General features: G+C 48.5%; 1 protein-coding gene across 12 annotated transcripts in view; it reads left to right on the plus strand.

Moving 5' to 3' along the window:
* Astn1 (astrotactin 1) overlaps positions 1-25727 on the plus strand; it is a 283974-nt gene that overhangs the window by 231525 nt on the left and 26722 nt on the right. For all 12 annotated transcript variants that reach the window (XR_007349995.1, XR_007349996.1, XM_048809982.1 and 9 more), the window contains one exon: positions 22618-22886. Coding sequence is in view for 10 of the 12 variants with exons in the window: in XM_048809982.1 (XP_048665939.1) it covers positions 22618-22886 (269 nt within the window). In the remaining 2 variants the exon portion in view is untranslated. The remainder of the gene's footprint in view (positions 1-22617; positions 22887-25727) is intronic.

A 25727-nucleotide genomic window follows, 5' to 3' on the forward strand; every position in this document is an offset into this window, starting at 1 on the left:
CCTTGACCTGGGATTCAGTCCGGTTGCCTGGTCCCATGCGCAGGCCAGCTCCCCCGGTGCCCCACCGGTGGGACTGACTGCAACTACATCCCAACTCAATCACTGGTGTCTGTGAGAGGTTGGGATCTAATGGAGTGATTTTTATGTCTCCATTGGATTCGTATGTTTTCCTGGTTTCAATTAATGATCCTGCTTTAGAGGAGCATTTGCCTTCTCAGAGCCATAGAGGGTTCACAGTTGCTGAAAGGTGGCAGCCATACCTCCAAGTCTCTGCATTCTCTCCCTGTTCTACCCCATCTCTGAGGAAGCATTATGCCATCTGTATAATAACGAATATTTTCCGGGTGGATAAATGAGTGAGGACCATGTTCTTTCTTCTTCTCCTTCTAAGGGAAGTGAGAACACATTATTCACGAGAGCTCTTCTCAAGCAGTCCCCACTCCAACCCCTTCACCAACCTTCACCTCCCCAAAGGCAGCCTGGCTCCAGTTGTCCCTCCACCTCTTAGATGTCCAGGTGTGAATGGGGGTGGGGGTGGCTCATGTGCTGTCCAGGGACTTGGCAATAAAAGAAGAGGCTAGATGTGAAGATCCAGTGGTCCAGTACAAGGCGGTACTAGGCCCGTCCGTGTACCACCAACCTGGGGTTGTTATTCTTCTAGAAAGTGAGTAGGAAAGTTCTTGGGGATCAGGAAATATGTGGTAGGTGAACACGCAACTTGTGTTTAAACTGACAGAAAAATATTTTGACCTCAAGCCACAAATAATCAAAATGCCTTTTGCCTAACCTCTCATCTGTTTGGTCCCTGGTCATTTCTGGTCATTCCTAGTCTGTATTCCTCTGTCCTCAGAGACAGTTTCCTTGAATCTCATGGAACTCTTTGAAAGTTGGTTCAATTAATAGAAGATAAAGATTAAAAGGAAAAAAGAATAACTATGTAAGGAAAAAACTAATGTTAAGCAAATTCAGCAAGAACAGGTAATTTTTTTAAAAGAAGGGTAGTGACAACATTGTCAAACTTGATCCCAATGGCCAGTTACAAACAAAATGCATACTAGAGCTGTCAAAGGCCCTGACGCACAGTCAGTCTCTTACTGATAATAGGTGGGTGATTGTCCAGTCACATCAACTTCCATCCCTGAACATTCCCAGGTGAACCCTCACTTCATTGTTGACATATGGCCGTCTGCAGAGTCTGTGGTACGTGGACCTCAATTCCCAGCCCCTTGAGGGAAGGCCATGAATTCTTTTGCAAGGTTGCCATGTTTATGTCATCATTAAGAAAGTGTGTCGAGGGCCTACTGTGGGTCAGCTCCAGTGCTAGGCACGAGGCAAATGATGGTTAATAAAAGAAGACGCCTAGCTCACAGGGCAACGCTTGACATGGAGAACGACAAGGGACACCCTGGCTGGCCCTGGGCAGGAGTCGGAGGCAGGGTGAGGAGGAAGCCAGTGTGAAGTTTGAATGAGAGACATGTTGTGACATGGAGCATTTCGAGAGAGAGGACCTGTTGGGCTAGATACCCAGACCATGCCCTGCAGCTTTGTGGAGGACTGTAGACCGCTCAAGGTGTGGTGGCCACCTGCTGAGCCTGGAGAGGGGACAAAGGGCTTCAAACAGAGCTCATACCTGGGGTTCCAGAAAGCTGTCAGGCGGGTCTCCTGCTAAAGCGTGATGTAATTAGCCAGGATCAGGCTGCCGTGCGGGTCATGCACTCGAAGCCCATGCACACGCTACTCCTGGCGCAAAGAGCGGCCATTGCTCAGCTCAGAGCCGAACAGTTAAGAGCAGCTGCAAAGACCAAGCAGGTTCAAAGAGACCCTGAGACTGTTTTTCTTTTGCTGATTAATCAAAAGCCAAGAAAGAAAGAAAAAAGGTAGAAAGAAGCATTTCTCCAGCTCAATTTCTCCATAAATCTGCCAGCTCAAGTGTGTGCTTTGCAGGTGAAGCAGGGGGCAGGCCATAGGGGACGTTTCCCTTGTGGCTGGCCCCCCGCCCGCACTCCCTGGGTGCTCTGCGCGTTCCTTGGGGTCTGTCTTTCGGCAGGTTTACCCACCGATGGGCCTACACAGCCTCTCCTTCACGTGCCCCCGCTGCCCGGCTGCCTGCCACGGCCCCTCCCGCCAGTGTCTTAAGAGCCGGTCGATGGCTGGGTAATTGGGTCTAGGATATTGACGTGTGGGGCATTTACACCTGATGTGTTTTTATTCGGCCTGTTTTGCGTCTTCCCTGAGGAGCAGAGGCCTGTCCCACTTCTCCTCCGTGGGTGTTGCCATAGATGCTGCTCCCAGGAGGGTCTGCGCTTGACATTGACCACGGTGATGTGGATGGGGACGAGGGGGAACCAGCAGCTCTCTGGAATATTCTATAAGTCTGGGTAGGAAAGAGAGGAAGCACGACTTAAAACCGCCCACAGTGTCTTTCTTCAAGGATAATCAATATTGGGGGATCTGTGTAGATCATGGGTCCTGCATGTACTTGGCTAGCAAGGTCCTTAATGAAGCCCACGTGGACACAGGGGCAGCGGGCCTGAGGCAGTCGTGCAGGCAGCGGACACAGAGAGCCAGGACAGGACTAGGTTTGTTTAGGGGACAGGAAATGTCAGGATGAGCTGAGCAGCTGAGTGTGGCAGTCTGCTGACGTGGAGCACTGGGAGGGGACGGGCGGGAGGGGGCAAGGAGCAAAGGGCCTCCATGGAGAAGCCAAGCAGGCCACTGAGACCCACGTTTGGGGCTCAGAGGACAGGCCCGAGCCAGAGGTGCAAGTCTGTGCGTCTTCAGGATTAAGGGGCATCTACAGTCCCAGGCTGGGTGAGCCCTGAGGAGCAGGTAGACAGGCCAGGAGCAAGCCCTGAGTTTCTCCCAGTCAGCGGTCAGCTGGGGAAGGCGGGGGGCAGCAAAGGGGACATGGAGGAGCAGCTGGAAGGCAGGAGGGTCACAGGAGGTCGCAAAGGCAGTGAGCATCTGTGTCATGTAGTGAGAGGACTAAGGTCAAACACTTTTCCTGGGTCACACAGAAGACCATGAAGTATCCTAACTGCAAACGCCCCATGAAATAAGCACAGTGGGAACAGGTCCCCAGGAGTCTACAGTCAGCAGTATCTGCCCCACGGACGAGGAGGGAGGTCACTCCTGAGCACCTTCACCTGCGTGGTGAAGACTCTTTCTGAGCTGTGCTCATTCACAATGACTTTGCTATGAGCTACGACACCCTAAAGGGCACCTTGCCCAGTAGAGCTCGGTTCCTTGAGTCCAGGGAGAGTTGCTATCCCAGATGCCAGGGCCATAACATAGAGCCACTCCTAGGGTTATCTACCCACAGATGCAAAGTCCTTCCAGCAGTTCACTACGTCTCCTCCAGCACCCCAGACTCCAAAGGGGCAGGACCGTGGCCCAGGAGGTGAAGACACAGTCTGCGGTCACACGGAGGGCAGCAGATCTGAAACCAGGACCCAGGCCTCCAGAACATGGCATCCTGGCCTCCCCAAGCTCCATGTTTGCTTTTCCTCGTGCAAACATGGAGGGCTCTGGGGGCTGGTTCCTTGCCTGGGCCTGTCTCCCTGACTTGTGGCCCGCCTACCATGCTGCACCCCTGCCCTTGACAATAGCAGATCAGACGTGATCATCCTTTAGCTGGTGGATTATTAACAGGCAGCACCAACATGAGGACCAACAAAAGAAGATCCTTACTCCTCCTCCTCACCTCGCCACCCCACCCCTGCAGAGAGTCCACCCCATAAGTAGCTCCTGCTAAGTGGGGACAGAGTAGCAGCCCTACAGGAAATGCTGGGAGTGGTTTGATGAGTGAGATCCCGCCCTTCGCTTTGCTCATAACGCATATGGGAAGTGTCCAGAAACCCATAAATGACAATTAAAAGTGGCAGAGCTCTAAGACTCCTGAGGTCAGGAAGTGCCAAAGAGAGGCTCCTGTCCCAGGAGGGAGCAGGGCTGCGGACACCTTCCTGGCTGAGTCCAGGAAAGGGGTCCTGAGTGGAAAAGGGCATGTGAATCCAGGGCTGAGGAAGCCCAGTCCACCCCACGTGTTGGGGATGCAGGGGACAAGCCTAAAAAGCCAGCCAGCCGTGCCCTCTTGTCTGGTTTTCATGCTCAGGGCGTGTGAGAGTGCTAGGGCTTGCAGCAGGAGAGGCAGGCTCTGGTGGTGCCGCAGCAGCCCAGCCAGCCTCGGCCTGAGGATGACTGGGAGACGGAACCCGGAGAGAGGGTGGTCAGGCAGGACCGCTGAGGGTCAGGGAAGAAGAAAGGACTGTCGAGTGGAGGCGGGTGCAAGAGTAATGTAGGAGGCCTTGCTGGACGCGGAGGGCAAGGCTGTGGGGAGCCAGGCACAGCCATCCCAAGGACATCTCCCAGGGACCCACACAGGCCCTGCACAGCAAGGCACAGCAAGACCGTAAAGATCTGCAGCCCAGACGTTAAACTGACTGACGTGGATCCCCAGGTAGCAGAATTGTTGCCTTGTATGACAGTGAATTTGCTTCTAGTTGCTGACAAGCCTGGGGACGCCAAAGGCAGCAAGCTCACCTTTCTAGGGTGCCTTTCCCAAGCTCCTGGGCTGCAGGAACACTTTCCCGACATCTAAGAAAGGAACGGGAACCCAGGTATGCAGCTGCATGCTTACCTTGCAATCGCCGGTGCTTTGGCAGCGATCCCAAGTGGAAGCACCTTGAACCAGCCCATGTCATTATTCTAAAGCCCTCTTGAGCCCTGGGCAGGCTCAGCCATCTGGCCTGGTACAGGGGTGAAGAATTAACAGTGATTTTTTTTTTTTTTTTGAACTCTACTTTTTCAGACACAGGTGACTCCATCCACTGTAGTAAGATTCCCACTTGTTTTTACTCTGAAAGCCATTTGGTGGGGATGAACCAGGGATGTGGGTGAAAGATTGAGAAGGGGTGCGGGAGGATTCAGGCTTGCAAAACATACTCAGGGCCAGGCGTGGTGGCGCACGCCTGGAATCCCAGCAGCTCGAGAGGCGGAGGCAGGAGGATCACTGGTTCAAAGCCAGCCTCAGCAATTTAGCAAGGAGCTAAGCAACACAGTGAGACCCTGTCTCTTATAAAATACAAAAATAGGACTGGGGATGTGGCTCAGTGTTTGAGTGCCCCTGAGTTCAATCCCTGGTACCAAAAAAAAAAAACAAAAAAAAACCAAACGAAGGCTTCCCTGCAGTAGCTAGCAGTCGTGTTTGATTCTTGCCATTTCGAGCATATGTTTCCTTGTTATCTTTTAATTGGTTTTTATTCTAAATTTAACACTAAACGGTTCTTGATGGTAGCAACTGCGAGCACTGGCCTGGTGCATGTCAATTCTAGGGACGTGTGAGACATCGGGACCCAATCTGTGCCCTGCCTCTCCTCCCCGTGCCACACCAGCCCATTAAGAAGCTGGAGATGGCTCATTGTGCCCTTTCCTGCCTGTGCTGTCGTGTTTATAAATGTCAGGTTCTGGGGAACAAAGAGAGAGGAGTAATCTAAAATCCGAATGATAACACCAGAAGCCATGTCTAACGGCAGGCGAATGCCAATAGATTGGAAGCCAGTATCAGCAGGCCCATGGTGCGTGAAATCCTGCATAACAGGCAAGGACTTCAGACCTGTCGAAACAACTCGGAAAAATCCAGTAATCAGGTGCTCCAGAGTCAGCTGAAAAGTCTGATTTTGTAGATCTTGTGCATCTGCAATATGGAAAGAAGTGTGATGCCAGGGTGGGATAGGGGTTGGAACTAGATCCTCAGAGGTTGAATGATCATAAAAAGGTGGTTTGCAACCTCTGATCTTCAGTGTTCGCATCTGCAAAATGGTATAATGAGAAAATTATAGGACTAGAGTTATAAGGCTGGTAGAACAGTTGGCCCATAGTAGGTCCTCAATAATGTCACTGTTGGGGTGTTTTCAAAGTGGGCTCAGAAGCACATGAGTCTAACAAGAGATGGGGTCTGCAATTGAATTATTTTTTATCTTTATTTTTTTAATATTCATTTATTTATGTATCTTCAGTTTTAGGTGGGCACATTATTTTGTGTTTATGTGGTGCTGAGGATGGAACCCAGTGCCTCATGCATGCTAGATGAGCACTCTACCACTGAGCCACAACCCCAGCCCCTGTATTTGAATTATTTTTGACTAACACTGCATGTTATATGTCTTCCTTGGAGATTTGTAAACATTAAGATTTTAAAGACTTTTCAAAGATTTGCAACGACCTGACTAACTGTACCTCAGGTGGTACCGTCGTAGTGCAGCATGACTATCTATATTCATTTTGAGTATGGCTATTAAAAAGTTATAAAGACAGAAGTTTGATAAACCTACTTAGAAAAACTCAGTTTTTGTTATCATGCAGCTTCTATTGAGTGGAAGCTTTCTCTTTAACCTTGTCTTGATCTGGTGCCAAATCCTCTCATTTCTTCTAAGATACCCCCTTGGCTTGTCCCTCATTTTCTGCACATGGTCCTACTCTAGTCTGACCCTCAGACTTCCAAGCCTGTGCAGTTGTCACTTCCTCCTGGCTGTTCTGTCACCAGTCTCCCCTTTATTCAAACATTCATTCATTCCAGATCATTCCTCGGCATTCTTGCCATCCCTGGTTAGCTTCTGGCAAAGCTTGCTCCGAACGTTGCTTCAAGCCCCAGATCCCTGGCCTGGTTCCTCAGGAGTCCATTCAACATGCCCTCCCCTGCCTACGTACCTCCAGCGCTCATCCATTCTCCAGTTAACACCCCTGTTGTCGTAGAGTTAATGACTCTGTGGCTGCCTCCTCCTGTGTTGCCTCTCTCTGAGTAACTCCCGCTATCCCTAACTACCTAGTCAACACCTTCTCATTCTTCAAAATGTCCTCAGGAAGCCCTGGCGACCGCTCCCACTTTTCTTCCAACTCCTGTAACCCTCTACCATGCAATTTAGGACTCGCTGTATTCCAAGTCTTCTACTTAGAATTGTGTAACTTTGGACAGTTTAGACAATGTAATAAATTTCTCTGTTGCCCAATTTTGTCATCTCTAAATTAGGGATCATTTCAGCACCAACCAGTAAGGTTCACACAGAGAATTGACGATATTGAATTTCACCTGCAGGTTAAGAGATGCCCTCATCCCTCTGTGCTCTGGAAAGACTCATTTCTAGTGAAGGACCACCCTTCTCCATGAGACTCAGATGGGACTCCCGGGGACCCTCTGATTTACCTGTGAGAAGCCCGGATACAGTCTCTCCAAAGTCCCATCATAAATGCTCAGCTGAATTTCTTGTCCCAATGATGAATCAGAACAAAGCCTAGTTGATCAAACTCTGGTTAAGCATCTCTCTTGCTCCAGGCCCTTGGTCTTCAGCCCACCCTCTGCCTGAGCCAGCACACGGCCACCTGGGAGGCAGGCTGGACATAGTCACCACACTTGCCCAAACCTGACTCTCCCTAGAGTGGTCTACTTCTCTTTGTAAATGTCAAAAACTCTTTTTTTCCCCAACTCTTCTGAATTTCGCAGACAAGCTGGATCAGGTGAATGATGCCAACTGCAGTGTTCCTTTTCCCGGGGGGTGCTAGACCCTACCACCATCTTGGCAATAAGCCTTTTGAATAAACCTCTCCTAAGTCCAGATTTGATTTCTAGTTGATAGAACACATGCAAAGTGTTCAGCAGAATTCCAGGGACATAGAAAATGTTAATAAAGAGCAGCAGGTATCACTATTGGTGTGACTATTAAATGCTTGTTAGTCTTACATCCCAAATAGATTGTATAAGTTCATTGAGGAAAGGATCCTGTGCTGTCTTGGGGCTCCCCACGGTATCTGCCCAGGGCCAGCCACACAGCAGAGCTTCAGTAGATGTACAGTGGTGACAAGCCTGTCAGTAGCACTGGGAAGCTGAAACCTAGTGCCCCAACATCTGTGAAAAGCCCAATGATAGTTTAAAAGTTATTTAGCTCTGTTTAGAGAAGAAGGGTGATCCCAGAAAGACGGAGACCACCACCTGCGAAACCTTAGCAGGCAGGAGAGGGGACATGGCAACCCTGTTTTTCTTCCATCTTCTCTAATACCTAAAATGGCTTTTAAACAAGAGGCAGTAAAGAAGCCAGGTAGGATAGAATTGTTGCTCAAAATGGTGAGAAATGAAAGAGAAAAGTGAGTGGTTGGAGAGAGTTCAATCTTCAAGAATACCCATTACCTGCAGGGGCTAGCAAGACCTTCCAGGTGCCGTTTCCAGGTAACAAGGGAGGAGGGAGAAGTCGGAACACATGCTGGGGGATGATATATTCTGGAAATAAAGGTTATCAAGGGTTCTACCCATCCCCTGTATGACTTGTTAAAAGATAGAACATGATGACTACAGAGATCTAAAATGGCTCAACCCTGAGAAAGCCATGATGGCAAACACATGCTCATTGTTAAAAGGACTTAGAGTTTTAAGTGCCTCTGACTAGGGAAGACCTATATCCGTGGCACCATTCCATGTGTCCCTTACCATTATTAGGAGGTAATATGATCCAGCAGTTAGAAGCAAGGGCTTTGAGATCTGTGCCACTTTAGTTCTATAAGCTTCATCCTGGACAGCTAGAAAATGGACATGATGACACCACTTCCTAGAGCAGGTGTAAGAATCCAGTGAGCTCGAGGAGAACAAAGCATCCACGTGTAGCAGAGAGTCAGTACAGCAGGTGTCATCAGTCAACAATGAGCCACAGGCAAAGCTGGTCTGCTGCCTGTTTTTATCAGACTCTCAAGGTGAGGACAGTTTCTACCTTTTAAATGACTAAAATATGAAAAAAAAAAACAATAAAAGGAAACAACAGCTTGTGACACGTGGAAAATATGTAAAACTTACCTTTAGGCTCCGTAGATAGCGTTGAATTGGAGCAGAGCCGGGCCCCTTCCTTTACCTGAGGTCAGCAGCTGTGTTTGCACTACAAGGGCGCAGCTGAGTGAGGCCACCAAGACTGTGTGGTCTCCAGTGTCTGAGATGTTGCCCATCTGGCCTTTCACAAAAAAAGTCGGCCAAGTGCCGCTGCAGCTCTTGATACCGAGGTCACTCTGCTCCCTCGAGGCCCATCTCAGAAGGCCCCTCCTCCGTGAAGCCTCCCTAGTCTAACCATCCTGATAGAATCAGGTCCTTATTGATCCTCTTTTTAACTACACTTACATTTTGTTTGTCTGCCTTATGTTCTCTGTGAGATGACACATGCTTTGGATGTGGGGATTACATATAATTCATTTGGTATATTCAGAGGACCTGCCTAGTACCTTGTAAATAGACAGTCAATAACTTTGTATTTGCTCTGTAGAATTGAGTTGAGTTCCAGTTTGGGTCTTCTGACTTTTGCCTGATGTCAACAAACTTTTTGATGGAAAGAAGGTCCTGGGAGACCAAAAGCAGAAGCACAAGAAGTGTCTAAAAAGATTTGCACTAAAAAAAATATGAGAAAGAAAGAAAAGAAAAGTGACCATCTTGAGATGGGGACTTTCAGCACGTTGACAAAATGTGCTTCTTGCTGTTTCTGGAAATAAAGTTAGATGTGCCTCAGGGCTTTGAAAATGCAATGAATTTTCTTGACTGGGTAAAAGGGTCCTGTTCCCTCAGCTTGCTTAACACCATTTAATTCCCTGGCATGGGGTGTTTCATTAGGGATGTGTGTGCACACGGGGACAGGCATTCCACTATGTGGCTTTGTTTGACACTAGAGTAGAATAAAGACAAATCTGAATTGTCCTCCAGTAGGCTTGTTACTGTAGGAATGAAAATTAAATATAATATCCTACAGCTGAACACTTTGGAGATAGATAGAATTCATGACTTAACATATCCAAGTGGCTTATTGCCTGAATCTCTCTGTGGGTTTCTGATTCCAGATTTAGACAGGAAAAGATACCCCCTGGGTCTTGCTGATACCTAAGAGGGACAGGCATATTTTCTGTTAAGATAAAAGATAATCCAGAAAGCCCAGCACTCCCTTAGAATCAACAGCTAAGCATTGTGAATATTATTCCAGACACGGGATGGTGGTCCTTCAAGGCTGCCATTTATATACCATCTACCCCAAGACAACACCGTCCACCTAGCATTATATTTCAGGAGAAATCTTTCGAAACTAAAAAGACTGACATGGAGGATCAAAGCTTAATCTTCTTCTACTAGTGGAGTATTCTTATTTGAAGTACAGTTCAGCCTGGTCAATAGCATCTTTTCTGTTTGCATTTCTTTTAATACTAATTAATAAACAACTTCCAGAGAGGCTGGTTGCTGGCTTCACCAGCTGCCCTTGGAACCCAGGCATCATGTCAAGCCCCTTACAAAAACTAGCTCAAGGGTGTCAGGAAAACTGTCTCAATCCCCTCCAAGTGCAAGGTCCCTAGTGACCTAAGCATATCCCACTGGCATCCACCTCTTAAAAGTTCCCACCACCTCTGAACATTGCCACACTAAGGACCACACCTCCAGTATAGGAGCCTTTGGAGAGCACACTCAGACTATATCTACACCATAGAAGAGAGCTTGGTGGTAGGCGCTTTGGTGGGCAAAATAACAAGTTGTCTATCAGTTATCATAGCAGCCAGCTGGGACCTTCTGCACTAATTATAGCCTCTACCTTTCTTGGCAGGACCTGTTTGGTGGCTACTCAATTATATTGTTTAAGCATTTGTAATTGTTTTAGTACTAACTATTATAAGTATTCAGGGGAGTAACAAATTTGTAGCACCATCTTGGTTAGACATAATGATAAAGTTTTCTTCATGGCAACTGCAGGAGATGAATTAACCCTTTAATCTGGACACACACACACACACACACACACACACACACCTCTATAACCATTGTCTGGAGGATAGAACTGGCATCTATATCTGTCCCCCTTGCCGTCAGAGTTCATCCTGCTGATTGGGGCTGTCTCTTGGGTGTCTTGTCTTTTTCTCTTCTCTGTGAAGTCCTTTCTTCACAGGAAGATGGATTTAACATGAATGAGTAGATATGTTCTTTGGTCAAGTGTATGGAAGTTTTCTGGTTTTCGTTCTTTACTCCTAATTAGAACTTCACAGTGCTTATAGTCTGGCATCATTCGGGAGGCAAAGTGACCATGGCCAGTGATGGAGTCTGTTGCTTGTATCAGTAACCAATTCAGGTCCACCCCAGTGACCCTCCTGGTTAAGGAGCAGGTGGGCTTAATTCTGGAATAGTTCAGGCCAACAACACCAGAGTCTATCCAAATCAGTGGTTTTCAAATTAAGTCTCTTGTATACTGGGGCTCTGAGTAAATGCTTTAAAAATGGCTCCATCAACAATTGAATTGTTTGCCTAAAGAGTCTATTTCCCACTTCCTCCCCTCCTTTACATATTGGCGCCACTTGTATGATTTTTTTGAGAGTGTGTGTTCTGGCAGTATTTAACAAAATGTTATTCCTCTCTAGGGTGGTGAAACTCAGCATGCCATCTAGAGCCTGCCTCAGTCAGAGTCACTTGGGGTGCCTGATGAAATGCAGACTCCTGGGTCCACTAACTTGGGACATAATGCGAAATCAGGTCCCAGAATGATAGAAACTTAACCTTTGGCTGTTAAAAGGGACCCAGAACTCATAAGACATTCCTGAAGCTGACCAACTTCTACATAAATACTTCTGCCAATTGAGGGCCGTCCATCTCCAAGGCTGTCCATCTCCCTTACAAATATCATTCTCAAGGAAACCAGGTGTCCTCCTGGAGTCTATCTCCTCCACTGGAATAGACTTAAATACCACTTCCTGTGTGTACCAAAGCATCTCTCCCACCCCTCTGATAACTCCCCTTATCAATATCCTTGCCTGCTTCTCTGTCCACCCTCTACCCTGTGCATACTGGAAAATGAGCTTTATTTTTCTTTATTTATCTGAGTGATTTTCTTATTGGACACAGAGTACCATTTCTGGCACATATAAAACTTTCTGGCACTCAATAAAACTTTGTACCTCAGTAAACTCATCTTGTCACTATTTCCTGTCTTGGATCTGAATTCTGTTCTCTGGAAATACACAGAATTCATGTGACCCCATTTCTAGGATGTAGTCGCTTAGATACTGAAGGAGAGCACAGCTAAGCCTGCCTCTAAGCTCCTTCTATTCATCCTAAATGCCTCTGTTGCCTTCAGACATTGTGCATTTGACACAGTGCCCAGGTGCCCTGCAGTCTGGCTACCTGCCCTCCATGATGACAGTCACTCTCTGTGTGGTCCACCCAGAGCTGAACCAATTTGTGCTGTGTCACCTGCAGGGCACCTTGTTTCTCCATCGTCTTGGTCACTCTCTTATGGACCTGAGATCCATCCATTGGCTTTGCAGCCATGTTCTTCTCATCCTTAGCCTTTTCTCTCAAAGCCTCCATTTCCCGGGTCCAGCTGTTCCACCATTTACAGATGGTGCCGAAACCTCGTTCAAGCCACTTGAGTCTTCCTTCCAAACCCCACAGGGTTGCAGCTCTGAGTAAAACTAGAAGTCATAAAGAGAGCTTCTTTAGGGCTGGGAGAGGCTGCTGCAGAGACCAGTAGATCTGAGGACGGAGGGCAAGGGTCACCGAGGGGTGAAAGGAGCCTGGCCCACTCTGCGCATTTTAGAACTCCAGAGAGGAGGCACACGAGGTGAGAGAATGTGCAGAATCCCAAATCACCACCCAGAGCCACAATCTATTTGAGCTCGTGGCTCCAGTGGGCAGAGAGGCAGCATAAATTTCAGTGAGGCAAAGCTAAGTGGTAACGGACTTTAAGTTCTGTCATATATAGTTAATTTGCAGAATAAATTGGTCAGGGCAGCAAAAGGATTTAACATCCAAATTCATTTGAAAAACAGAAGCCAGATGAGTATCCAGAGGAAAATGGAGACCGTTACACCATTCCCTTGCCAGTTGGAGCAGTATTATTATTGAATAATATTTTTATTAAAAATTTCTAGACCATTTGGTAGTTACAGGTATTTATAAGGCAGCCTTCGCAGCATTTCAGCAAGGCATTGAATCTCCGGCTCCGGAGCCCCATTTGCCCCAGAGACTCCCGCCTGCAGGTAACTCATGCTAGTGGCCTCGCCCAGGCACACGCCAGATGTACAGCACGCAGCCCAGTTTTATCATGTGGAGCCCAAACAAGTTGGGGTAAAACGCTGGATTTATGCATTTCAGAACTCTCCAGGGCTCCCTGCCCTGTGCTCTTGTACAGGTTTGAAGGTTGAAGAACAGAGAGCTGCTCAGGCAGGAGCATGCAGGGGAGGGGAGGGGAACAGATGAGCCGGGAGGGTGCTCCAAGAGGCAGGTTCACGAGGAGAACCGGGCTGGGCCCAGGGTCTGGCAAAGCTAAAGGAACCCAGGCGTGGCCCTAGATGAGATAGGACACTGCAGTGGGGGGGGAACCACAGTTCATTCTCTCCATGGAGGGGCGCAGCCCTGAACCTGAGCAGAGGCAGAAGCTGGTGTTGGAAGCTCTCTTTCGGAGGCACTTGCTGCTTCTCTGTTTCTGTTGGTCACAGTTTTCTCCCTCTCCTTGTCCTGGGCTATCCCTCTGAGAGTTTTCCTGGCTCCTTCTTGGGAAGGACCAGGAAAGAAGGGGAGCCCTCACTCCCATGTGGCCTGGGATGCAGACCGGCTCATCCTGCCACACTAGAGAAACAAGGTCGGGAGCCAGGATCTCAGGCAAGTGTGGGGAGGCCGGCAGCCTGCTGAGCTGGCTCACCCTTCCCGCTGTCTTTCTGCTAACGGAGAATTGGAAACGGCAAATCCCGCAGGTGTCCCTCATTCCCCCCTCTGCCCACCTTGAGCCTCCACCATCTCCCCATGTGCTCTGTCTGTGGCAAAACGGCAGGAATAATCCAGTGCAGCTCCACGTCCCCAAGGCTGTGACTCTGAATCGCTCAGTCAGGTTTATTGTGACACTGAAGAGCCGGGAGCACAGGGCTGCAGGGCAGCAGGACCAGGATGCCCAGAAGCTTATTTCCTTTTCCTGCTGCTTTCATTCCCTGGGGGCAGCCAAGCAGGCGAAGGCCAGTCCCCAGGTGGCTGGTAGATGAGTGGTCACAGGCTGCGGAAAAGAGGACTCAGTGGTTAGTGACAATGCAAAGGCTGTGGATGGCACTGGCTTGGTTAGTGTCCCACCAGAATTCACGCCTACCTGGGGCCTCAGAATGGGAGCTGAGGGGAAGCCATGAATCCAGCACCTGTGTCTTGAGAAGAGGAAAAAGGAGATACCAAATGTACACAGACACATAGAGAAGCCAACCATGTGACCCCTGAGCCCAGATTAGACTGAGAGAGCTGTAAGCCAAGGACTGCGGGGAGCCCCCAGAAGTCATGAAGAAGAAAGGACAGTTATTTCTCCAGAGCATGACTCCAACTGCACCTTGGTTGCAAACTTTTAGCCCCGAACCGGAGGGAAAATGGGTCTTGCTAACTCATGATGATTTGTTAAGGCAGCTGTTGGCAACTAAGAGGGAGAAACTTAAAGACCTTGGCCATCAGCTTTCAGTTGCATGAAAGACATTTAGTGAATCGAGAAATAGGACCATAAGAGGCAAATTTACAAAATGGAATCAGATAAACTTTGAACTGCCAGACTGAAGCCTCAAAGTGTGGGTAGAAGACAACCCACAAGTAGCAGCGTGACCATCAGCCCAAACTGAGAGCGCTCTTCCCACATACCTGAGTTGGACTCTGGGGACGCACCCAGGAGCACGTCCACACCCTGGAAGCAGGTGGGACAGCCAGGCCACAATGCCCAGTGCAGTCTAACATGGTGTGGTCAGAGTACCCTGGGATTGCTTCCATCAGGGCTGAGGGGAGCAGAGTGGCCCTTGAGAAATGTCCCGGGAAGGATGGAAGGAAGGGAGAGAGGGGAAGGTGTGAAGGTGGGCAGAGCCTGGCTGATAACCCAGAAGGACCTCAGGTCCTGTAGCCTTGCCTTCGTGGAGAGTCTTCCTGGGCCTTGTGCTGTCATTTGAGGAGTTTGGGGCCGTCAGCGACTAGAATGGCTGAACTCCCTTCCCACCTTCGCACCCCGTGTATTTGTTGTGTGAGGCCTTGGGCAGGTGCCGCGACCACCCCACCCAGCAGAAGGCGGCTTCTTGGTGCCGGGAACTCACCATCCAGCTGATCCGAGGAGCTCGTTTTTGAAGCAAAAGCTGAAGGGCTTCCTAGCAATTCTTGGATCTGATCCTCACTCCTCCTGAGACATATGGGCTGTGCAGAGACGGGTCTCCAGGAATCCTTACCGGGAGCTGCTTCTTCACACCAAGTGTACCATTTAAAGGGGCTGTGGTGGGGGCCACAGCCAAGTTTCAAAGGCTTTTTTGTGTTTTAATTCATCCTTCGGTGGACTTGGCTGTCCTGCCGGTCCTGTCTCAACTCCTCACCCCAAATGGAAGATCGCTTTTACTGACCAAGAGAGGCTTATAGAAGCTTTAGCGAGTTTAGTCAACTTGTTATTAAATTCACTGTTCCCATGCCAGAGCTGACTAACGACTTTTGGCAAATTCAAGCTCTGCCTCTATACCAAAACCCCAATTTACTAAGAACCTAATTATCCAGGAACCTCAAGGAGACAATCATTTGTTTGAAAACATGCCTACAAAGAGGGGACAACTTAACAAAATATAACCTTATGTTATATTTATATGGATACATTTATATGGATCAATTTCTAAAAGCCATTGGGGGTATAGATGCCATTTTATTTCTGTCTCCTACAGCTTCCAAAATCTGCATAGTCATAATTGATGAACAAAATCATCACCTGGAGGCACCTTGGGGAAAGGTTTAATTCTGTTTGGTAGGCAATGCTTCACGAGGCAGGCAGGAAATTGGAACGCTACATTTTTAGAAAAGAAAAATGTCAACAAGGATGGAGGAAGAGTAAGCATTTTCTAGTGAGGATCAACTAAAAATTCAGTTTCCCAAGGGACACTTCTTCTTGAACGTCTCAGTCAGTGGTGCTCCGTGGGCATCTCATGACTGCTAACAATCACACTGCACCACATGGCACCCTTGGATACTGCCCCCAAGGGACTGGACACAGTGCATGACTGTAACACAGACCTTCTGCTATTTCTAGAAACTTCCTGAAGAAATACCAAAGAACTAGGCCTGACGTGCAGAGTAGCCTTAATCTCGGAACACAAAGTAAGGAGTATGTCCTGGAGAAAGATTTAAAAAAAAAGAATAACTACATTTGTAGAAGAGGACAAGAGTATAAAGTCTTTGGAATTCCAGCAATTTCTGGACAGATGTGGACCAAGGGATTTCCATTGTTTAATCCCACAAGAAAAATGTGCTTGCTCAGGGCTAATAGGTGGTGGTGGACGTGAGGAGTCCACAGGAGGCACAGGTTGGTGTCCATGTCTCTTCCTCATGATGTCCCTCGGGGTCCAGGTGGCTCTCTCTTGCTGTCACTCCAGTGCTGTTTCTGGGTGAGGAGCAACAGGTGATGCAGAATGGATACCTACTTGCTGGTCCCCATCCCTTCACCAGTCCAGGAGGCCACTGTTCCCTTTACCACTTTGCAACATTGCGGACTTCCACTCCCCCAGATCTCCTAGCCACAGGGAACCGCTGTCTGCCCTTCAGCCGTGCCATTTCTTAAGCCTAAATCCTTACATCCCAAGGTAAGTAATTACCCAAAGCACATGGATGACCTTAGAGATGTGTGTGTGTTTTACAAAATGTGCTTTTCGAAGTATTTCCTCAACTCTGTGTCCCTATCATCTCTGGATCATTCTCATTGTACCTGACAGTGATGGCATCCATTCTAGTTTGATGCCCCTCTTCTTAGGACAGGACTAGAAAATTTCAAAAGAACCCAGGACAGCAGTGTCCAAAATGAACTTGAATCCAGCCTGTCTAGTTAGTACCTGCAGATCACAGACTGTAGATACTTTGCACATGAGTCATTAGAAATGATTTATTAATTCAATAGTCACTCAATAAATAGTTGCTAAATGAATTGTAGAATACGTTAGTGTACTTTACCTATTGGGCACTGTGGGACATTATAGTGGAGAGCAAGAAATCATTTTGTCCTTCAAGACACCACACAATGGTGTTGAAGGTGGGCAGGGAGGGTAAATAACCCGTGTTGTGTGGATAGGTGGCTTGAGGGAGCCCCGCTGAGTCCCAGGCTCGTCAGAACTCTCTTTGAGGATTCCACAGTTGTTGGCCTTCACCACGGCCTTACTAAATCACATCTGTTATCTGCACCTTGTATGTGAGGAAGCCTGGGCAGGGGAAGGCTAAGAAATGCCACGGAGGACACAGCTGACAAGGTCAAGGTCAGACATCAAACCCAGGCCATTGGATTAGTAGTTTTTAAACTACTTGGTTCCTCCAGTGGCAGTGAGGGTGGAGAGGGAGGAGTGGATGGTTTGGGAAGATAGATAATATAAATTTTAGATAAGGTGATTGGTTAGCAAGGGGAGCAGGGCATGAACAGAGAGAACAGCGATGAAGCCTGCATTTCTGATGAGCACCCAGGAAGTCCATCGCACCCTCTCTGAGCTAGGACTTCTGGGAGGAGGAACAGGCTGCTCAGGAGAGTGTGCTGGAAATGATTTCTGCAGTGTGAACGTGAGGTGTGAGGTGCCTGTCGCACACACAAGCGGCTGTCCCTGCGTGCACATTAAGGCTGTGTTCCTGGCTACAGACAGAGGCTGGGGCATCACTATGATCAGGAAGAGGCTAGAGAGCTGTTTCTCGGTGTTTTTGTTTTGTTCCTTATGTGTGACATTTTGTAATGATTTAAATCCATGGTTGTGACTTATCCACTTTGGTTTGTCTGTGGATGAAGAAACCCAGTAGACAGATAGACAGGGTAGGCAGACAGACGATAGACACACCTAGACGAGGCAAACGAGATTCGACCGTGAAGGAGCCACCATTCCTGGTCCCAGGTTACTCGTTCTTTCACAGAGAGGAGCAGGGAGGAGTGGGGGTTCCTGCTCTGTCTTCTTTTCCCCTAGTTATTAAACCATCATGTTGCATTTCACTGGGCCTCACAGAGTGTGTCACCGTGGCAGGTTTAAGAGCTCACTTAATGTCCAGAGTGACCTTGACCTCCCGAGAGGCTGGTTGTGCGTGGGTGGATGGAAGGAGACGTGAACTCAGGTAACCCGAGCATCCGGGTTCAAGGGTAGGCTGGGGTGAAGGTTGGGGTAGGGCCTGGGACTCAGGGCATGGGGGCTTCAGGGAACAACTTTCTGTGGCTGCACCTCATCTGCCCATGCCAAGCCTTCCTCCCGGGGGTCCTAAGCCACCTCTGGAGGCTGTGATCTGATCAGTTGCATTTGATGTCGTTGCTGCCTAATGAGCTGCATCTGTAGATCTACCTGTGATGTCATTAGCATCGCTTTGCCGTGGGCACCAGCTCAGGAGAGAGATTCTTAAGCAGCCCCAGAATCCTACAGGAATTGTACCAATTGACTTCATAACAAGGAATTGGCCTTCCTGACCTGTCAATTCCCACGAGCAGAGCAAGAGAGTGGCTTGGTCACTTTAGCCATCCTCATGCCCTCCTGGATCTGGGCAGGTCAGTATGTACATGCTCACAGCCATGGGCACATACACAGGAGATTCTGGGCATTAAGTACGTCAATATTCTCCTACCATGATATTCTATTGGGGAAATTCATCCACTGTGTGCTGGAGGATACAGATTTAGCCTAAAGCAAATGGCATTTATTTATAGCAAACTGTATTTGCAAAATGCTTTGCAGTTTTAGGGTTGTTAACTACATTTCAGGTTGGATGTTCCTCTACTTGTAAGAAAGCTGAGTGTCACAGCTGGACTGGAGAGCCTCCTCTGAGAGCAGTAGGGGTGAATTCTGGCAAACGGTGGGAGGAGGACATCCTGGGGCATTCATTATCAGAAAGCACCTCTGCAAATTCTACTCTTTTAACTTATTCCTTATATCCAGAGATTGTGTGCTTATTGAAATAGAATAGTCATCCTACTAAGAGACAGCATGATGTCTTAAATTCCTGGAGCATTTCTACCCATAGCTGAAGGAAGATATAGCAAGGACTATAAGAGGAGTCAGCACTGGAGGGAGAGCCACTGTGGACCCCATGGAAATAGGTGGCCTCTCCTCCCTGCCTCTCTCTACCCACAAACCTCTCTACTCACTCCAACCCACACAGGGGGGAGCTAAAAGGCAGTAAGTGTCAAAGATCAGACTCTCCTGAAGCTTTTAGGACCAGAAACTCTCTTTCCCAGACACGATGGGTATAGAAGCTCTATCTGGCTCAGGGAGATTTATCTGGGCCTTCACCACTGGACTCCATCATTTTAAGGAGTATTTCCCAATTGTATCTTCAACTGCACATAGAAAATGTGTTTCCTATTTGAAAAATCTCTCTCACGCACATCTTCATTCTTCTCCAGAACCTGAATAGATGGCTTTTGGGAGCTCACGGCTCATTGCTTCCGTGCAAATCCAGCTCCTGTCTTGACAGCCCCAACCGGTGTGATGAGGAGGCCACGGGGATCGTTGGTCTCACCCTCCAGCAGGGCCCTGTGTATCGGCCTGAATACTTCCAGGAGATGGAAAATAAGATTCTGAATTAAAAGGAGTTCCGTGGCCTCCCAATCATCTTTGTCTGCACCCTTGCCTCTCCTCTTCACTCCCTAATCTTGTCAAGTATCTGGGGCTGAAGGGTATTGACAGGGATTAGCCGCGTCTGGATTTTAATCGGAATAGCCAGAAGACAGCAGCGAGGGGGGCAGCCCCTCATGTTTGCAGCAATTACAAGCCTTAATGATGGAGAGCTGGAGGGCAGGGAGGTGTCAATCCCTGGCAGCCCACCGTGCTTGTGGTCGCAGTGCCCCCTAGTGGCAATGTCTGACTGTTGGCACGATGCGTCCTAAGTCGCAATCAGGAGAGTTCCTGGCTGTTTTATCAAAGGTGAGAAAAAAAGGAACTTGTTGGAAGTAACTTCTACCCTATGTAAGAATTTTGAGGGAGATTTGCATTTTCTCCTGCAGGCTCCGTTTTCCCTTAGCTACTGTGTCATCATCTCCCTTTTCACATTATATATTTCTCCCTAGGAAAGTGGTATGTGATTGTTTTACTCCTTAATTTTTTATTGTCCAATTGAAAAAAAAAATGTATTTGCACAAAATTGTCAAAAGAGCCGAGTGGTACTTTTCTCTAAGTTTATTTTCTGTAAGGCCAAAACCTCAGCTCACACAGTTTAGTTCCCAGTGCCATTTGAGATTGGATACCACCATCTAGTGGCACTTTTGAAAAATTTTTTCCCAGCCTTAGTGGACCGGGTTCTCAACAAAGGAGGGCCATGGGTTGGAGAGGAATGCCCGATTGTAAGGGGCCTAAAAGCCAACCAGGAGACCTTCAGCCCCCTGGCAAAACTTCCAGGGAAATTTTTCAAAAATATTATTTTTTGCAAAGAGATACTGCATCTTTCCTGATTTAAAAAATTTTATTCATTTTCCCAGTGAATGAAGGCTTGTTGGCCCATATCAGACCAAAGGTTCAAGGGCTTCGCTCCACCCTGTTGATTCCTGGTAGTCCATATAGCAGACTGAGGAACATCTAGCAAGCAGGAAAGTCTTGTAGGCACCCCCAGCCGTGTGCCAACCGAGTGGCACAGACCTAAGTGTCGGTAGAGATGTGCCTGTGGAGGAAGCGCTTTGGGTGAGGTGCAGTGACCTCCTGGGCCTCCTGTTGGACTCCGTCTTTCTGGGGTTGGGTGTGTACAGCTCATGCTCCTGGAAGGACCCGAGCTCCACTCTGGGCCTATTATCAAATGCAAATGCTAAATAAATTATGTCCCATATTATAGCCACTGAGTGGTCCTTGGCCCTCACACGCAGAAGTTCCATGTCAGTGGAGTTGCTGGGTGAGGATACCTGGTCCACCCAGCACCTCTCCTGGTGCTCATCTGAAAAGCAGCAGCATGGGATGCCTCATGCGAAGCCTCATGCTTCCAAATGGGCTCACATTCAACAGCAAACAAGAGGGAGTAGCACAGGAGCTCCCTGGTCCCCTTGGGAGAGGACTCTATAAAGGTGGTGAGTCAGATCGCACAATGACCTTCTGGAACCACGTTGCAGATCCTTCCAACCACTTCACCCAAGGATCTGGCCCATCCAGTCTTGTGTTCTCCATAAGGTCAAAGACCAGAATCCACGCTCTAGGCATGCCCCTTGTCCTAGGAGCACAGTGGTCCCTGAAATCGTTTCCTGATTGGGACAGGAACTGCTGACAGGAGACAGAAACTCTTCAGGAGCCCTGTGCTTTCTGCCAGCAGACTCCCTCAGAGTCAAATGGAGAACCGGGAGGAATCACTGGGGGCAGGGCTTTCTTGTGGGGTGAACAAACCCTCATTCTCTGATAGGCACTTCCCAGGTTCGTCACCAAAAATCAACAAAGAGCTTCTCTAACTCCCTTTTACTTATCAAACAAGGGTGCAGATCTTTTTGAAAAAGCCAAAATGTCCTCCCCGTCTCAAATACATGATTAATTATAAAGCAGAGCGGTCCTGCTCATCCTTGGAATCAGGCGAGCAGAGTCCAGGTCTAGCTCACACAGTACCTCAGCTGGGTGGCCTTAAGTCTGCTAGCCAGCCTTCTGTCCTGGAGGCAACACACCTGGGAAAAACAACTTAAAGGAGGAAGGATTTATCTGGGCTCATGGCTTCAGAGGTTTTGGTCTGTGGCCACTCCGCCCATCACTAGGCCCTGTGGTCAGAGTGAACATCATGGAGGAAGAAGGTGTGGCAGAAGTAAACTGCTCAGCTCAGGGGAGCCAGGAAGCAGAGAGAGGGAGGAGGAATGAAGGGGGCTAGGGACAAGGTGTAGTCCCCAAAGGCTCACCTCCAAGGACTCCAACTAGTTTCCACCCAATTTCTATCATCTCTCAATAGTCAACTCTCCATAGTCTCAATAGCTATAAATCCATCAATGGATGAATTCACTGATGAGGTCAGAGCCCTCATGATCCAATCACTTCCCCAAAGTCCCGCTCTGAATGTGGCTGCACTGGGACCGAGTCTTCCAACATGTCTTTGGGGAATATTCCAGATCCAAGGATAACCGGGTTACTCGTCTCACTTCCCTCCTCTATAAAATGGGTCTGATGGGGAACCCCATGCATGCCATGGCTGAACGAGATCTCGAACCCATCTCCTCCCAACCCATAAGCCTTAGCTATAGTTAGGATCAAAACTACTAGGCTGAGGATTTGATACGGGCTAGCCACCTCGGTGTGTGCTTTACAAACACTGTGTGGTTCATTCACTTCACAAAGCCAGAGGTAGGTATGATTAGGATCTCCACTGCACACGTGAAGAAACTGGGTCAAGGAACAATTGCTGTCATTGTCTGTGTTCCTGGTGATGGTCAGAAGCATATCCTAGAGACGCATCCCTCTGGGACTGATGATTCTCAGAAAAGAACAACCTGGTCACACACTTGGAAGCTCTGTGTCACTGGGAGGGTGTGTGCCCCAAATTAAGTGGAATGTGGGGATCACACACTTCCCCTCTCAGCTGCACTTTCTGATCTCTCAAGGACTGGACCCGGGCACTCAGCGGCCATGAGGTCACGGCTGTCCTTGCTATCCTGCCTCCCTCACCGCTTCTTTTCATTTTGTGTGTGGCAGGCAACTCCCCATCTGACGAGTCGGAGGAGCGGGAAAGAGACCCCAAGGTGCTGACATTCCCAGAATACATCGCCAGCCTGTCCGACTCTGGCACCAAGCGAATGGCAGCCGGAGTCCGCATGGAGTGTCAGAGCAAAGGGCGATGTCCCTCATCTTGCCCCTTGTGTCATGTGACATCCAGCCCTGACACGCCTGCTGAACCTGTCCTGCTGGAGGTGACCAGAGCAGCCCCCATCTATGAACTGGTGACCAACAATCAGACCCAAAGGGTAAGAGGCCGGGACCCTGGGCTCTGGGAGGCACCACCAACAAAAGAGGGCTTTCTGCGCAGCCCGGGGAAGTGACAGGGTGCAGCAGAGCTCCATACTAGCGCTGGGATGGGGGGGGGGGCTTTTTGTTTAGCTAATCCAGTGACCTAATTTGCTTAGATTTGCATGTTGGCATATTAAGTCAAAGAGATGCATCCACAACACCCATGCAAATATGATTCAGGAATCACAGCTGAGCACTTGTAGAGTCTTTGAGCCAAAAGGGCTGAAAGGAAGTAAGTAGACGGGGAAGCCCAAGGACTGCACTCACTGAGGTCAGATTGGCTGGAGGGTCCCTATCTGTTGGTGAGGAAGAGGCTCAGCCCTGTCCCACCTTGTGGGCCTAGGAGGTGGGCAGCTCTCCTCGCTGATTCCCAAGCCTGGGACCAGCTGTGTCTGGACTGGAAGGAGCTTATCAGGCACAGGTCCCAGAGGAAGGTTCTGGCAGCCTCGGTCTGGAGGGGGTTGGTTTCCTGCCCATCACGCTGGCTCTAAGAACAAAACGCCACATCTTTGCAGATCTTTCTGCCTGTGATTATGCTGCTGGGTCATGACATTTCCCAGCCACCCTCCTTTGCCTCTGCATCTCCCTTTCCAAAGATGTCAGGAGAAAATGAATAGACGGGGAGGAGAAAGGGGGCAGAGGTAGGCCTCTGACCTCCTCAAGGACCTACAGATCAGAATGATCCAAACAGACACACAACCACCACCAGCACCACCAGCACAAGTCAAAGCAGGGAGTCCCTGGGTGGGACCACAGGCAGCAGCCACAGCTGCTTACCTGACTGGGAGACGTGCCCATCCAGGTGGGGTGATAATTGCTTTCTTTTCTCTCTTTGAAGAGACACCTGCTGTGACACAGTTTGTTTCATAGGTGTTGCTCAGGCCAACAGGAGGATTGTGTGTGTGTGTGTGTGTGTGTGCTTTCTCACCTAGCGCCTCTGCCAGATATTTCACTGAATGTTTGAAAATACATTTTTTTTTCATCACAGGAAGACAAAGAGGAATTGTTCCCAAGGCCTACAAATTCCTTTTGAATCTGATCAAGGTGGCTATGGGGAGAGGAGTGGGGGAGAAGAGGGGCTTGAAGGAAGAGAGGAGGGGCTTGGGTCCCCATGGAGACTCAAAGCTGCAGGGACTCCATCCAGTGCCAGGCCTCTCTTGCCTTCCCCACTTTATCTTCCCCAGTGCTGCCACCTCTGACAGCTCAAGGGTTCCTATGCCACCTGCCTGGGAACAGTAGGGTCAGAGAATTCACCAGAACCATCCTATGAATCAGGGTGCACAATGCTGCACAATAGAGAAGAGCTTGGTGAGAGGAGGATGCGTCTCTACTTTCCGGGAGGATTGCAAGCAAAGTGAAGGTGCTGAACAGAACGTGTCCTCAGCAATCCCCGTTCAAAGGCCAAATATCATCCCTTCCGCCCTCGGTACCCCCGTGTTCAGAGAGAGGTGTGGAGATGCCCTCCATCTGGCCATAATTTGAACACCTTAATTTCTAAACACACTGACAAGGTGGTCCCAGCTGGAGTTTGGTCCCCACCATGTGTTTCTTCTGCTCTCGTTGTCACCTGACTCTCTGCCATCCTCTCTACTCCGTGTTCTTTCCATGTTTGTTCTTCCTCCCAAAGAACGGAGACGCGGCAGGCAGAAGCCAAGGAGAACTGGAGGCGGGGGGGCTAAGTCGTGACATTAGAGACTCAGTGTGTGTTTTTATGTCCTTCTTCTATTGGACTAGATAATCTCTGGTGCCATATTTCAGTGTGATCCATAATTGTGATAAAGAAACACAATGGTGAAACCATTTGGCCGACCCAACAAACTTGAGCTCACCATCTTGTGCCCCAAACACATAGCTGCTGTGCTACCATCTCAGTGAACGTCACTTTCTTCCTTAACTTGCCAGACTGGAGTCTAGAGATGCTTCCTGGATTTTCCTTGTCATTCCCAATGTCTATTCCATTGCCAAGAGCAGCAATAGTCTCTTAAATCATATTTTTCATGAGATCCCTCTTACAGCATATCTATTATAGTATTGGGCTGCCATCTTATTATAGTAACCCAAAGTTATTATTTAATATGGATTTCTGACCACATGGCACCAAAATGATTGAATGGCTCTGCAGATAGAATGCAATCTGGAGTCCTCAGCACAATGTCACAGGTCAGTCCATGATCCTGTTTGTCTTCACATGCATGGTTAGGTTGTTCCTACTCTGTACCTTACAGGCCATTCTCAAAATTGAGCTCCTTGTGCCCCCTCAAACACAACCGTTTTCCATCGTGTGTCTGGCCCTGCAGACTTCCAACTCTGTCCCAAGAATGTCATCTCCCACATTTCTCAGACTCCTACTATTACATCAAGTTTCAGCCCAAACACCCAGAATCCTCCCTTACTCTTCCAACTCAGGTATCCATCCCTTCATGTAATTCCCAATGCCTGTGTGTCCATCTCTAGGAGCAGGGATCACCTGCCAGCAGAATTGTTCACACAGTTATTGATTCCTGTTTAGATGGACAGAAAAGCTTCGTCTACAGCATGTCTAGCAGCGGCTGGTGCAGAGTTGACCCTCTGCTAAGTGGATGAATAAATGATGGATAAGTGTGTAAGTGAATGTATAGATGAACATGGCGTGGAAGTTCAGCTATCCCCTTAGAGAAACACACACACAAAAAAAACCACTGAAAAATCCAATTTCTTTTCTGGACTTAGAATTCAATTTGATAACATGCAACTCATCTCACCTTGTAGGAACTAAGAAAAATGTGATTTCCTTTTTTCTTCCTTTTCTAAAGGGATTC

The sequence above is a fragment of the Marmota marmota genome, unplaced genomic scaffold, assembly GCF_001458135.2.
Source record: "Marmota marmota marmota unplaced genomic scaffold, marMar, whole genome shotgun sequence".
Lineage (NCBI taxonomy): Eukaryota > Metazoa > Chordata > Mammalia > Rodentia > Sciuridae > Marmota > Marmota marmota.